The sequence below is a fragment of the Procambarus clarkii genome, chromosome 81, assembly GCF_040958095.1.
Source record: "Procambarus clarkii isolate CNS0578487 chromosome 81, FALCON_Pclarkii_2.0, whole genome shotgun sequence".
NCBI classification, from domain to species: domain Eukaryota; kingdom Metazoa; phylum Arthropoda; class Malacostraca; order Decapoda; family Cambaridae; genus Procambarus; species Procambarus clarkii.
The window spans coordinates 19,924,362-19,939,493 of record NC_091230.1 but is presented as its reverse complement, the minus strand read 5'-3'; the positions used below and the strand labels follow the sequence as shown (position 1 = coordinate 19,939,493).

Genomic DNA, 15,132 nt, shown 5'->3' with positions numbered 1-15,132 from the left:
AGAGAGAGAGACGTGGTCCATACCTACTGAAGGGCACTTATTCCCACGGACTGTGATGACCCTACATCAGACTGCGAGCTGCTAACACCAACAGTTTGGCTGATGGAGGCATCGAGACTAGGTCTCGTTAGCCCCCCCCCCCGGGGGAGGAAGGGAGGGCGTGGTTTGACTCCCCATAACTTCCCCTACAAGACAGCCACCAATCAGAGCAGGGTAGAAAGGTAGGCTCAGATGTAGAGAAAGTGATAGGCCTAGATAGGCCTTCCACTCTACAACCCAGATAAATGGACCAGCTTTAACTCCGGTAAACGAATATAAAGTGAGTTATTTAGCGGGTGTCGGAGCCCTGGGAGCTACAGTGGCTCACAGCTGTCTCGCCGGGTCCACTAGATTGTTATTACCTGCCCACGGCATACACCCACCTGGGGGAGGGACCGGGGGGGGGGGGGTAAACCTGACGCGTTAATTCCCCATCACCCGGGGGGGGGGGGATTGACGTTGGGGCATGGGAGGGGGGAATGGTGGGGAGAGGGGGTGTTCTGGTGAGGGGGGGGCTATGGGAGGAGATGGGTGGTGGAAAGAAAGGAGTGTGTGGGGGGGGGGGAGGGAGGGAGGGAGGGAGGGAGGGAGAGAGAGAGGGGTTGGAGGGAAGGGGTTGGGGTTGAGGGGAGAGAGAGAGGGGGGGGTTATGGTGGGGGTTAAATGGATGAAAACCAACAAACAAAAGACATGAGTAACAACCTCCTATAATGTGAACATAAACCAAATAAATTGACACAATAGACAAAAATGAATGAAACTTAAGGACAATATCTAGGCCTACAGGAACACCACACACACACACACACACACACACACAGTTGAGAGGCGGGACCAAAGAGCCAGAGCTCAACCCCCGCAAGCACAACTAGGTGAGAACAACTAGGTGAGTACACACACACACACACACACACACACACACACACACACACTACACATGTGTTTGATTTTATTGTTCTAGTTGGTGTAAATACGTCTCTCTCTCTCTCTCTCTCTCTCTCTCTCTCTCTCTCTCTCTCTCTCTCTCTCTCTCTCACAAATGAGGTTAAGAAGCACTCGAACAAGAACCTAAGTTGTGGACCATCTCCGGAGTCTGTTGCTCCCGACACTTGCTAAGTTTCACACCTGGGAAATGACCTACTTAAATTCGCGTCAAGTGTCAAGTGATAAGTTGAAGGATGGCAGGGAGTTATGAATATAATTATGGGTGAGAGGATGGAATGGGTAGCGTGGGAGGGAATATTGTGGGAGTGTGGGATAGGAGGGGGTGGAAGGGGGCAGTTTAGATGGGATAGGAGAGGTTGTGATGGAGAGGGTGAAGCCGTGTGAGAGAGACAATGTGAGAAGGGTGAGGGAACTCCTCTCCCTCACCCCCCCCCCTCCTCTCACCCTCACGTGAGAGATGGGTGAGAGTGAGAGGCCATGAGAGAGGGACGAGGACGAATGAGAGAGGGGGTGAGAGAGGGTGAGGGGAAGAGTGGGATAGTGAGAAAGGTGGGTGGGTGGGGGGGAGGGGTTAGGTGAGGGAGGGGAGAGGGAAGGGGTGGGGGGTAGTGGGGGGAGATTGGGGGGAACCGGTTACTATCAACACAGACCAGGATCGATCACCGCGGAACACCAGCAGACAACGCTGTACCAACTGCCCATCCCCCCCCCTCCCCTTCCCTAACCATCCCCCCTTCCCTACCTCCCCCCATTCCCCTTACCTTACCTCCTGTCTAAAGAAGCTCTCAAGTTAGACCATCAGACAAATCGTTCAAAGTCTCGTGGCAAGTTCCGTATCAAAACAACTTGAGGAAAGTCACGAAGAGCCTTTTTTTTGATGCGAAGAAAACGACCATCCGTCCACGACGACACGACCTTCGACCCACTCCGACACGACACCTCGACAACCACAACACGACGACACGACAAACGACACAACCAGCCTAACGGACCACGTAACAAGGGCCACAACGAACCAAAAAACCCACTACGCTAGAAAAACGGAATGACTCAAACAATGGTCCGTATAATGGCGCGTATAATGGCGCGTATAATGGCGCGTATAATGGCGTATAAGTATATCTCAACTTAAAAACTTCCGCTGAGTACAAAATAAAATTAATTTATTATTATTATTATTATTAATTCAGTCATTAGGGGCAGCAAGCCTAGGCTCTAGATAGGCTTATCGAGGGCCTAGGGTAGTCAGGGCCGGACATCTGGCTCTCCTTGAAGGTCAGGGCCGGACATCTGGCTCTCCTCGAAGGTCAGGGCCAGACATCTGGGACTCCTCGAAGGTCAGGGCCAGACATCTGGCTCTCCTCGAAGGTCAGGGCCAGACATCTGGCTCTCCTCGAAGGTCAGGGCCAGACATCTGGCTCTCCTCGAAGGTCAGGGCCAGACATCTGGCTCTCCTCGAAGGTCAGGGCCAGACATCTGGGACTCCTCGAAGGTCAGGGCCAGACATCTGGCTCTCCTCGAAGGTCAGGGCCAGACATCTGGCTCTCCTCGAAGGTCAGGGCCAGACATCTGGCTCTCCTCGAAGGTCAGGGCCAGACATCTGGCTCTCCTCGAAGGTCAGGGCCAGATATCTGGCTCTCCTCGAAGGTCAGGGCCAGATATCCGGCTCTCCTTGAGGGTCAGAGCCGGAGATCCGGCACTTATTAAAGTGTTTAACAGAGAAATACAAGTGGAAAATAAAGTTAATTCCGAACGTCCTGTTAACCTTATGTTCCTCTGTTGCCTCAACAACTGGTTCAACTGCTGTTCCTGTTGGTTCCTGTTGCTACTGTTGTTTCAACTGTTGTTCCTGCTACTGCAGCTGCTCCTCCGAGCAGGCAACAGTAGCAACAGGCGTTTCTGTTGCTACTGTTGTTTCAACTGTTGTTCCTGCTACTGCAGCTGCTCCTCCAAGCAGGCAACAGTAGCAACAGGCGTTTCTGTTGCTACTATTACTGTGACGCTCCTGCTGACGTATTTGGTGCCACCTCTGCTACTTTTGAGTAGGTTCCTGCTGCTACTTGAGCGTGTGCTTGCTGTACACACACACACTCACACACACACACTGCTCGCCACAACAGTTTGCTTGCTTCTTCCAATAAGACCCCTAATCTCTCTCAATATTTTTTTGCCCGTCGAATTATTCTCCGATATTGTTGGTATGTTGGTGAAGTATTCATGTTGTTGTTGTTAGGTGGTGGTAGTGGTGGTTGTGGTGGTGGTGGTGGTGGTGGTGGTGGTGCTTTTGGTGGTGGTGGTGGTGGTTGTGGTGGTGGTTGTGGTGGTGGTTGTGGTGGTGGTTGTGGTGGTGGTAGTGGTGGTTATGGTGGTAGTGGTGGTGTTGGTAAGTATCTATCAGTGACAAAAGGAGAAGTCAGGTACCTTGTACCTGCTGTGTTATAGTTGATCTGTTCTGATGCTTGAATTCTTCATCGAATCTGCCATTAAATGTGGTGGATAGAGGTGGCTTCTACAACCTCTTTATTCAGTACATTGCATTTATTGACACAAGGTACGACTACCTCCATACATTCCTTAGGATCATTTGCATTTCCAGCTTCCACTGGTGTCCTCTTGTCCTATGTGTACTCAATTTGAAGACTCTATCTTTGTCCATCTTATCTATTCCTCTCAGTATCTTGTATGTTGGGATCAAGTTATCTTATATTCTCCAGGGATGTGAGATTTAGTTCCATTAGCATATCTCAGAGTCTAATATTCTTATTTGCAGACGGGTGAGAGATGAGAGCTGTGAGTGGAGATGAGAGCTGTGAGTGGAGATGAGAGCTGTGAGTGGAGATGAGAGCTGTGAGTGGAGATGAGAGCTGTGAGTGGGAGATGAGAGCTGTGAGTGAGAGATGAGAGCTGTGAGTGGGAGATGAGAGCTGTGAGTGGAGATGAGAGCTGTGAGTGGAGATGAGAGCTGTGAGTGAGAGATGAGAGCTGTGAGTGAGAGATGAGAGCTGTGAGTGAGAGATGAGAGCTGTGAGTGAGAGATGAGAGCTGTGAGTGAGAGATGAGAGCTGTGAGTGGAGATGAGAGCTGTGAGTGGAGATGAGAGCTGTGAGTGGGAGATGAGAGCTGTGAGTGGAGATGAGAGCTGTGAGTGAGAGATGAGAGCTGTGAGTGGGAGATGAGAGCTGTGAGTGGAGATGAGAGCTGTGAGTGGGAGATGAGAGCTGTGAGTGGAGATGAGAGCTGTGAGTGAGATGAGAGCTGTGAGTGAGAGATGAGAGCTGTGAGTGGAGATGAGAGCTGTGAGTGAGAGATGAGAGCTGTGAGTGGAGATGAGAGCTGTGAGTGAGATGAGAGCTGTGAGTGGAGATGAGAGCTGTGAGTGGGAGATGAGAGCTGTGAGTGGAGATGAGAGCTGTGAGTGGAGATGAGAGCTGTGAGTGGGAGATGAGAGCTGTGAGTGGAGATGAGAGCTGTGAGTGGAGATGAGAGCTGTGAGTGGGAGATGAGAGCTGTGAGTGGGAGATGAGAGCTGTGGGAGAATGTGGGAGAAACCCAGAGAGTAAGAAATTAGCAGTGTCATTAATATAATGTAACAACACACAAGATAACATTTATCCCTCGCGAATGGAGCTAATCTTAGTCTATCTCTTATCCTTTTGCAACACACGTCACAGGCCAGGCTCAACACTGTCTAAAATGCTCGGTGTGTCTCCTGTAGGTCGCTCTCCAGAGGTTCACATTCTGGACACACAGGTGAAGGTTATGGGCATATGTGCAGAGGTGTCACAGGCACAGAGAACACTAGCCAGTTGGCCGCGTCCTCTCCGCCGCCAGGGTAGGCCGCCGTCAGGGTAGGCCGCCGCCAGGGTAGGCCGCCGTCAGGGTAGGCCGCCGCCAGGGTAGGCCGCCGCCAAGGTAGACCGCCGCCAGGGTAGGCCGCCGCCAGGGTAGGTCGCCGCCAGGGTAGGCCGCCGCCAGGGTAGGCCGCCGCCAGGGTAGGCCGCCGCCAGGGTAGGCCGCCGCGTCCTCAATAATTAATCATGGGGGTCATATAAATGTATAAAAGTGCGCCGCTCAAGCTCCAGAATTATAAATGGCAGTCGTCAAAATAAATTGTTTTTCAAAAGAATTTCAATTGACTTTTCAAATGCATTTGTCATGAATAGTGATGATGAGGAATGAATGGGGGGAAGTGTGATTGTGTTTTTGTGTTGTGTGATTGTTTGTGTGATTGTAATTGTGTTTGTGTGATTGTGATTGTTTGTGTGATTGTAATTGTGTTTGTGTTTGTGATTGTGTGTGTTGTGTGTGTGTGTGTGTGTGTGTGTGTGTGTGTGTGTGTGTGTGTGTGTGTGTGTGTGTGTGTGTGTGTGTGTGTGTGTGTGTGTGTGTGTGTATTCACCTAGTTGTGCTTGCGGGGGTTGAGCTCTGGCTCTTTTGTCCCGCCTCTCAACTATCAATCAACTGGTTGTACAGGTTCCTGAGCCTACTGGGCTCTATCATATCTACATTTGAAACTGTGTATGGAGTCAGCCTCCACCACATCACTGCCCTAATGCATTCCACTTGTTAACTACTCAGACACTGAAAAAGTTCTTTCTGACGTCTCTGTGGCTCATTTGGGTACTCAGTTTCCACCTGTGTCCCCTTGTTTGCGTACCACCAGTGTTAAAAAGTTTATCCTTGTCTACCCTGTCAATTCCTCTGAGAATTTTGAAGGTAGTGATCATATCTTCTCTTACTCTTCTGTCTTCCAGTGTGGTGAGGTGCATTTCCCGCAGCCTTCCCTCATAACTCATGCCACTTAGTTCTGGGACTAGTCTAGTGGCATACCTCTGAACCTTTTCCAGCTTCGTCTTGTGCTTGACAAGGTACGGGCTCCATGCTGGGGCCTGCATACTCCAGGATTGGTCTTACGTATGTGGTGTACAAAGTTCTGAATGATTCCTTATACAGGTTCCTGAAGACAGTTCTGATGTTAGCCAGCCTCGCATATGCCGCAGACGTAATTCATTTTATGTGGGCTTCAGGAGACAGGTTTGGTGTGATATCAACTCCTAGATCTTTCTCTCTGTCCGTTTCATGAAGTATTTCATCTCCCATTCTGTATCCTGTGTCTGGCCTCCTGTTTCCACTGCCTAGTTTCATTACTTTGCATTTACTCGGGTTGAACTTTAGTAGCCATTTGTTGGACCATTCATTCAGTCTGTCTAGGTCGTCCTGTAGCCTCCTACTATCATCCTCTGTTTTAATCCTCCTCATAATTTTTGCATCATCAGCAAACATTGAAAGGAACGATTCTATACCCTCTGGGAGATCATTTACATATATCAGAAACAGTATAGGTCCAAGGAATGACCCCTGCGGGACTCCACTGGTGACATCTCGCCAATCTGAGACCTCACCTCTCACACTGACTCACTGTCTTTTGTTGCTTAGGTACTCCCTTATCCAATGGAGGTACCTTCCCTTTCACTCCTGCCTGTACATTTGTACACGAGTACACTTGTACCTGTGTACACTTGTACACGAGTACACTTGTACCCGTGTACACTTGTACCCGCGTACACTTGTACCCGTGTACACTTGTACCCGCGTACACTTGTACCTGCGTACACTTGTACCCGTGTACACTTGTACCCGCGTACACTTGTACCCGTGTACACTTGTGGACCCGTGTAACTGCACGTGACGGCGCCAGACTGTGCAACAAGGTCGTTGCAATATCAACACTACAATTTACAATTGGCCCCTCAGTAAATGAGATGCAGAAACTGGCGCTTGAAACGCATTAGTCTCCCACTCGAGCCTATCTTCCCTAAAGTTAATGATGCACTCAACACCTTTTATGTGGGTGAGTGTGGGTGGTGGTGTGGGTGGATGTGTGGGTGGTGGTGGTGTGGGTGGATGTGTGGGTGGTGGTGGTGTGGGTGGATGTGTGGGTGGTGGTGGTGTGGGTGGATGTGTGGGTGGTGGTGGTGTGGGTGGTGAGTGTGGGTGGTGGTGGTGATGCTTGGTAGATGATTTGCCAAGTGGTAAGTTGGTTGATTGTGGTTGGCTGAGTTGGTGGTAGGTCGGTTGTCAATACAGTAGTAATTTATGAGTGAATGATAGCCAGTAGTAGAGTGTAGTGTCAAATACCAGTATGAGTTATGAGTAAAGAGATAATTACAAGTGCCAGTGAGGAGAGAGTGCCAGTTTAGGGAGTGCCAGTAGAGAGCATGGAGGGTAGCAATTAGTGCAAAAGAATGGCAGTCACTGACAATGATATCGGAAAGGGTGAAGGAGAGAATGCAATTATGCGTGCATGCGTGTGTGTGTGTGCGAGAGAGAGAGAGAGAGAGAGAGAGAGAGAGAGAGAGAGAGAGAGAGAGAGAGAGAGAGAGAGAGAGAGAGAGAGAGAGAGAGAGAGAGAGAGAGAGAGTGTGTGTGTGTGTGTGTGTTTACATAGTGAACAAACTCTACGGGCCACCAGAATCACGTTTCACTATCTACAGCCAAAAGTCAGGATCACCCGATGCCAGCAGCGTGCACGGAGTGACATAGAGGAATCAGGGCTCTATATCGACGCCCAGGGGCTCAACATCGACTCCTGGGACTCAACATCGACTCCTGGGACTCAACATCGACCCCTGGGGCTCTATATATAAACTCCTGGGGTTCTATATCGACCAATGTGGGTACCGCAGCTGTAACTGTACTTCAGAGGAAGGCTGTATTGGATTTGTTATCTTGAAAGAGAGCTCAAACAGGCGCGCCAAATCGGCGTTACCATTACGGTTAAGTGGTGTATCGCGCGGGTCAGCCAGCGAATGGGTGCTCGTGTATTGCTGGCTGTCTACAGTACGTGACAACTGCAAACCAGACCTCACTAAACGGCGCGGGGAGAGTGCTGTTAGAGTACCTTGCACGCACAAGAGTACTCGCTGCTACTCGTTGCACGCACACGCACACACACATGCACACACACACACACACACATGCTAGGAAGAAGAGACACCACAAGCAGTGTCACCCTGTAATTACACTTATGTAATTTCACACCTTGACCGTATTACAACTAACCCAAAATAAAGGTGTGTAAGTTCTGCGTTTTCAACTCAGACGTAAAATACACGTTGGTAACGCCCCCCCTGTTAATGCTCCAGTCATCTCCTCCAATCAGCTCTCTTATACACTAACGAGCTGAACGATACTCCTAGAGATGACCTGTAATCTTGGCCATGTTCCCTGTCTTGAAAGAACATGACTTGTTTCCATCTAATTAAACAGCATTACCTTGCAACCAGGAACAATTTCAGGGCAATTGGGGGATCTAATTATATATATTTTTTTCTTTTATATTGGGCATAGGCCATCCTCAGAGCCTATTCCTCCCTCTCACCCTCTCCCACACGACCGCTTTTCCACCACAACTCAACCCTGTCCCCTTGCTTTACATTCCATCCCCGCTCTTTCCCAGAGTGGAAGAGGAACAAGATAGATAATCACGCTGTTTGAATTCGTCACAGGGACTTGGGACGCAAGGAAGAGGGGACTTGCCGCCTGCTCGTTTGCCAGCGTCAGCCTTGATGCCCCTTCCGTGTGGAAGGGGGTGGGGGGAAGTGGGGGGCTGGGAAGATGGCGGTGATGACGTGTGAAGGGAGGGTTATCGCGGACTTGGAGACGGTGAGGGAGAGGGCCGGAAGGGGAAGCTGGAAGAGGGGGAGAGTGTCTGGGAGCTGTAAGGGAGGGGGGAAGGGAAGGATGTTGACGAACGGAAGGGAGAAGGACTGGGAATGATGCCTCAAGGGAAGGTAGGGGAGGCTAGTTGAGTATTATGGCGAGGGGGGGAAAGGGGGCGCTTGTGTGATGTGGAAAGGGAGGTGGAGACAACATTTTGTGTGGTGGGGTCAGGGAGAGTGATTCCTCCATCCACAACCCCCCCCCCCCACATACCTCCCTCACACCCCCCCCCCTCATCACTCCATCACCCACACCCCACCACACTAAACTACATCACGTCACCAGTTGAAGCCCTCAACATACTCAAGGGTATAGCTGGGCTTTGCATTTGCAATGTACAGAGCCGGTCGGCCGAGCGGACAGCACGCTGGACTTGTGATCCTGTGGTCCCGGGTTCGATCCCGGGCGCCGGCGAGAAACAATGGGCATAGCTTCTTTCACCCTATGCCCCTGTTACCTAGCAGTAAATAGGTACCTGGGTATTAGTCAGCTGTCACGGGCTGCTTCCTGGGGGTGGAGGCCTGGTCGAGGACCGGGCCGCGGGGACACTAAAGCCCCGAAATCATCTCAAGATAATCTCAAGAAAATACACCTCATTCATCAATCTTTGGACCATTTGGCCCCTCTGAGGCACTCCGGGAGGCAGCCACAGAGTGCCAAAGCTCAAAGGAACCCCAGCATAAGCCAAACATATACTCTATATATAACCTGGCTTCCTGTCCCGCCGATATAATGAATTATTATTATTATCAATTATCTGTATCTTTCAAGACGAACTCGCTCTACACACTATACTTTGTTTCAGATTTCTAGAAATGCTTAAGCGTTCGTTTAAATGCGTTCCGAACAGAGATTCGAACGGGTTAACTAGATAATATTTATCATCAAAGTTTACATAGGAGCCAGTGAGCCAAGGAGCCAGTGAGCCAAGGAGCCAGTGATCCAAGGAGCCAGTGAGCCAAGGAGCCAGTGATCCAAGGAGCCAGTGAGCCAAGGAGCCAGTGAGCCAAGGAGCCAGTGATCCAAGGAGCCAAGGAACCAATGAGCCAAGGAGCCAGTGATCCAAGGAGCCAGTGAGCCAAGGAGCCAGTGATCCAAGGAGCCAGTGAGCCAAGGAGCCAGTGATCCAAGGAGCCAGTGAGCCAAGGAGCCAGTGAGCCAAGGAGCCAGTGAGCCAAGGAACCAATGAGCCAAGGAGCCAGTGATCCAAGGAGCCAGTGAGCCAAGGAACCAGTGAGCCAAGGAGCCAGTGAGCCAAGGAGCCAGTGATCCAAGGAGCCAGTGATCTAAGGAGCCAGTGAGCCAAGGAGCCAGTGAGCCAAGGAGCCAGTGAACCAAGGAGCCAGTGAGCCAAGGAGCCAGTGAGCCAAGGAGCCAGTGATCCAAGGAACCAGTGAGCCAAGCAGCCAGTGAGCCAAGGAACCAGTGAGCCAAGGAGCCAGTGAGCCAAGGAGCCAGTGAACCAAGCAGCCAGTGAGCCAAGCAGCCAGTGAGCCAAGCAGCCAGTGAACCAAGGAGCCAGTGAGCCAAGGAGCCAGTGAACCAAGCAGCCAGTGAACCAAGCAGCCAGTGAGCCAAGGAGCCAGTGAACCAAGGAGCCAGTGAACCAAGCAGCCAGTGAACCAAGGAACCAGTGAGCCAAGGAGCCAGTGAGCCAAGCAGCCAGTGAGCCAAGCCTCACAGTTGAGAACACACGCGGGAAGCTGCCCCTGGCAACCTTGATCTCCGCCCTTGACAGCCATCAATCAATATCCGGATCTGTCAACGTCCAGATCTGTCAACGTCCAGATCTGTCAACGTATAGACGTGTAAACTTACAGATCTGTCAACGTGCACCTCATTCAACATCCAGACCTGTCAACTCACAGACCTGCCAGCGTCCAGACCTGTCAACCTCTGCATCAGTCAGCGTTCGGAATTGACAAGGACAGAGTATATGAAACGATTGACAGACAGACAGATAAACATCACCGGTAAGCAAATGTAAACATTGAGAGGCTTAGTGGTTTTGGAGGAAGATAGTGACAAGCCGCTTCACACACTATATACACACTACACTACACACACTACTACACTACTACACTATACTACTATATATATATATATATATATATATATATATATATATATATATATATATATATATATATAATTTGCACAACGTTTCGAACCTCCATGGTTCATTCTCAAGTGAACAGATCTTACAATACTAGTTGATTTATACCCGCACTGGGTCAGGTGATAATATATATATATACAGACCCCCAACAGATTTGGGGAACCTATACTGCACTAATTAACTGAATGCCGAACCCAAGAGCCGAAGCTCAACCCCCGTACCGAGATTAACCTCATCAACTGTGCATCGCAATTACCAATCGCCTCAAGAACTATAAAGATTGGTCAGTTCAGGTTATATATAAAGACAAATCAACCTTATATCACATGCGTATATCCGCGTTTAAAGATAACTTTTTAAAATAGATAAAAAGGTACACTTTACCATTTCCGGGTCTTCTGATTGGCGAACTTACCTGGAAATAAAGGTAATAAAATTAGTAACCGATAACATTAATGAGCAAAATACGTAAATATAATAGAATATTAAATAATAAGTCTCAAATGTAACATTAACTCACACTTGCAGATTTCAAGCCCAACTGTTTTGACTATTTTACAGCCCACACGAGGCTACAGTTAAAAATAGTACTGCAATTAAAAAAAAAATCCAAGGTTCTCATTTTCGATGTAAAATTAACATTCATGGAACACTAATACGAGATAATGTGAAGTATATGATTATAATGTGAGAGATGGAGATAGGATATAGTGGTGGGAAAGGCTTGAGGGAGAGGGAGAGAGAGAGGGAGAGGGAGAGGGAGAGGGAGGGAGGGAGGGAGGGAGGGAGGGAGGGAGGGAGGGAGGGAGAGAGAGAGAGAGAGAGAGAGAGAGAGAGAGAGAGAGAGAGAGAGAGAGAGAGAGAGAGAGAGAGAGAGAGAGAGAGAGAGAGAGAGAGAGAGAGAGAGAGAGAGATACTCACCCAGCTCTGCAGTGGACAACATTAGTATGTAAGGGGTTGTGTAGCTTCGGCTGTAGGTAAGGTTTCTCCTGCTGGCTGCTACTGTGGTTGTTGAGCTGCTGCTGCTGCTGCTGCTGCTGCTGCTGCTGCTGCTGCTGTTGCTGCTGCTGTTGTGTCTGCTGCTGCTGCTGCTGGTGCTTGATGAGCTGCCCTTCTCGGCACTGGGGACTGTGCTGACGACATTGCTCATGCAAGCAGCAACAAACTCTTCTGTCTCTTGCCATTTTTGGGACACTGACATTTCGCACTGGAATGCTTGTTACCCATCTTACGTTTACGTGATACCCATCTTCAGGAGCGGCCTGAGTCGGTGTGGTGGGCAGGACCGGGGTACTCTCTCCCAGGACCCCCAGGGCGGCCTCCCCAACGCCTCCTACACTGTTCGAACCCACCCCCAGGCCTCCAGGGGAGCATCACCCCCCTGTTTAGTATATCTCAGCCTCCTCGTCCCTCGGCTGATGCTGCTGCTCCTGGTGGTGGCTGTGACGTCTCCGTCTCACGCTATTCACTGGCATCTCACCCTTATCTGTCTGTTAAATGAGGCTGAATTACTGTGACGTCTGTCAAGGCTGGTTCTGTGACTCGCCTCGTGAGTAAGGGTAGTCGCATTGTTCTGTGTTTGAGCTGTTACTGCTGGTTGCTGTTCCACTGCTCGTATCTGCACTGCTGTGTGACTATCGCAGCTCAGGGTCACTGGCGCCTGTCACTGCTGGCGTGTAGGCCTGCTGATGCTGCAACACATCACTGTTGATTGTGTCACTGTACCTCAGTCGATTGTCACCCCGTTTCACAACTCACAATTTTCCCAACAGTTGATAATTTAAAAGCACTAATCCTTGTCGAGACATTTCACAGCTGAACATTTTTAACGCACATTTTCAACACATATATATTTCGTTATTTATATATGAAATACATACAAATACAGATAAATATATCATATATATACATCCACTCAAGAAAAATTTATATCAATGAATTTTTCCATAATAAACATGTCTTTTTTTCTCTTGCTTTTAATCACTTTTAAACGATGCTAAAAGATTAATTCGTGTCCTGTGAAAAGTACTCGTACGGTTATTATCATTTTGGGAAGTGAAAAGGTCACATGTACTCAAGAATAAGGTCACCATCTCAGGGTCACATGTACTCAAGAATAAGGTCACCATCTCAGGGTCACTTGCACTCAAGATCAGCGTTAATTTCAGGTAAAGCAAAGGTCAGATATTTGTCTTAATGTTTTAAGGTTGTCACCTCGAACTGTTGTCCACACTGACGACACCCATGACTCTAGCTGGTTGATAAACGGGGACGCAACCAGCTGTTAAGCTGGTTGTTATACCAGCTGCCAGCAGAGACGCTACCAGCTGTTATTTTGTTCTTGCTCAACAATTACAGCAGTTTTGTTTATGAATAGGCGGTTAATTACCAATTAGAGAGAGAGAGAGAGAGAGAGAGAGAGAGAGAGAGAGAGAGAGAGAGAGAGAGAGAGAGAGAGAGAGAGAGAGAGAGAGAGAGAGAGAGAGAGAGAGAGAGAGAGAGAAAGCGAGAGGGAGAGAGAGAAGAGAGAAAGCGAGAGAGAGAGAGAGAGAGAGAGAGAACTAGCATTTTTGCACTCTGCACAAAAGCGAGTTTTAATTTTTATTTTCGATAAATATATAAAGCGCATGTTAATCTGGCCCAAGCCGCCCACTGCACCGGCCTAATGGAAATCCTCACCATTATCATTCACGACTCGCTGGTGGCTGAGTGGATAGCACGCTGTACACGTAATCCTGTGGTCCGGGGATCGATTCCCGGCGACGGCGAGAAACAACGGGCCGAGTTTCTTTCAATCTAATGCCCCCTGTTACCTATCAGTAAATAGGTACCTGGGAGTTAGAATTCGCCCTGGGTATCCCTATATATATCCTCCTCTCCTTCATCCTATCCTCCCTTGCCACACATATTTACAACACCTGTCCTGTGGGTCACAACACAGGTAACTAATACCGTCATATATTTAGTGGTAAGTTTAGACATAATCTCCTCCTAGTTGATTAGCCATTAACTGAGGATTTTTCACTACCTTAACCTTCCCTCTATCCAATCCTTCCCTCTCTCTCTCTCTCTCTCTCTCTCTCCCTCACATTTAACTCGTGTTGTATCTGTGCTGTTTCCACTGCGTCACATTTTTAATGTATGGAAATATAAACATGAGAAGAAAATGAGAGATGGGAGATGTGGGGGTGAGTGTACCTCCTCTCCACACTCCATAAGCTTACTCCAGACTGCCTCACTCCCTACCACCACCTCCATACTCCATAAACTTACTCCAGACTGCACTCCACCTTCACACGCCTCGGCGTTACTCTGACCAATTGGTAAACATCCCCGTCCCAGATGCGCCTGACACCACTACCTTTCCCACCTTTCCCACCATTCCCCTCCCTCCTCGCTGCTGCTCTTCTCCTTTCCCTTCACTTACGGGGCCCCCTCCCCCTTCATTTACCTCAAGACACATTCTTCAAAACAAACCAGTACAATACTTTCATACCTGATGTCTTCCTGTTGTTTGTTTCATATCTATCCCCCCCCCACGACACCCACCCCCCTCTTCCCCGACAACACACACCCTCCCCCTTCAACACACACACACCCTCCCCCTTCAACACACACTCACCCTCCCCTACAGTACATCAGGGAACTTGTATAAGCTTGAGCTGAGTATAAGTAGTCCTGCTCTAAGCAGGCCGCCAGGTATTATGTACTAAGTTGATCTGATCCCATCTCTCACGACAGTGAGATAAGGAGCAGGTTTGCAGGGAGGAACTCTCTGCTTGCACGTTTTATGAGCTGGTGATGTCATTAATACACACACACACACACACACACACACACACACACACACACACACACACACACACACACACACACACACACACACACACACACGTAGCGGACGGTAATGGACCAGAGACACCCACTGGACAGCCACCAACCACTGGAGGGCACAATATTAATCCAGCAGAGAGCGAGGGATACAATCTGTCACAGAGGGTCAGTGCCATCGCCGTGGTGCCAGTGTCACGGCGACTCCAGGCAAGGTGATAGGGCCGTTCTTGTCTGGCAGTGTGAGGGAGGGGGAAGAGAGGGAGGGAGAGGGAGGGAGAGGGAGGGAAGGAAGGAATGTTAGGTGGTGGGACAGTGTACATGTCACACGAAAGCTACACATCATCACTATATTGTCACAGTGTCACACCATCGTGTAACACCACACCATACGTCATCGCCTGTGTCTCGCATGCCACAACAGTCAGATTGTATTAATACCACAACATTACCCCCAACACCCCTCACAGCTTGGC

At 49.3% G+C, this 15,132-nt stretch overlaps 1 protein-coding gene across 1 annotated transcript in view; it reads right to left on the bottom strand.

The window, feature by feature from the left end:
- LOC123748939 (serine-rich adhesin for platelets) overlaps positions 1-15,132 on the bottom strand; it is a 357,404-nt gene that overhangs the window by 268,344 nt on the left and 73,928 nt on the right. Inside the window, 2 exon segments of the mRNA XM_069315267.1 lie at positions 11,747-11,988; positions 11,990-12,640. Of these exon segments, the coding sequence (XP_069171368.1) occupies positions 11,747-11,988; positions 11,990-12,052 (305 nt within the window). The 5' untranslated portion in view covers positions 12,053-12,640.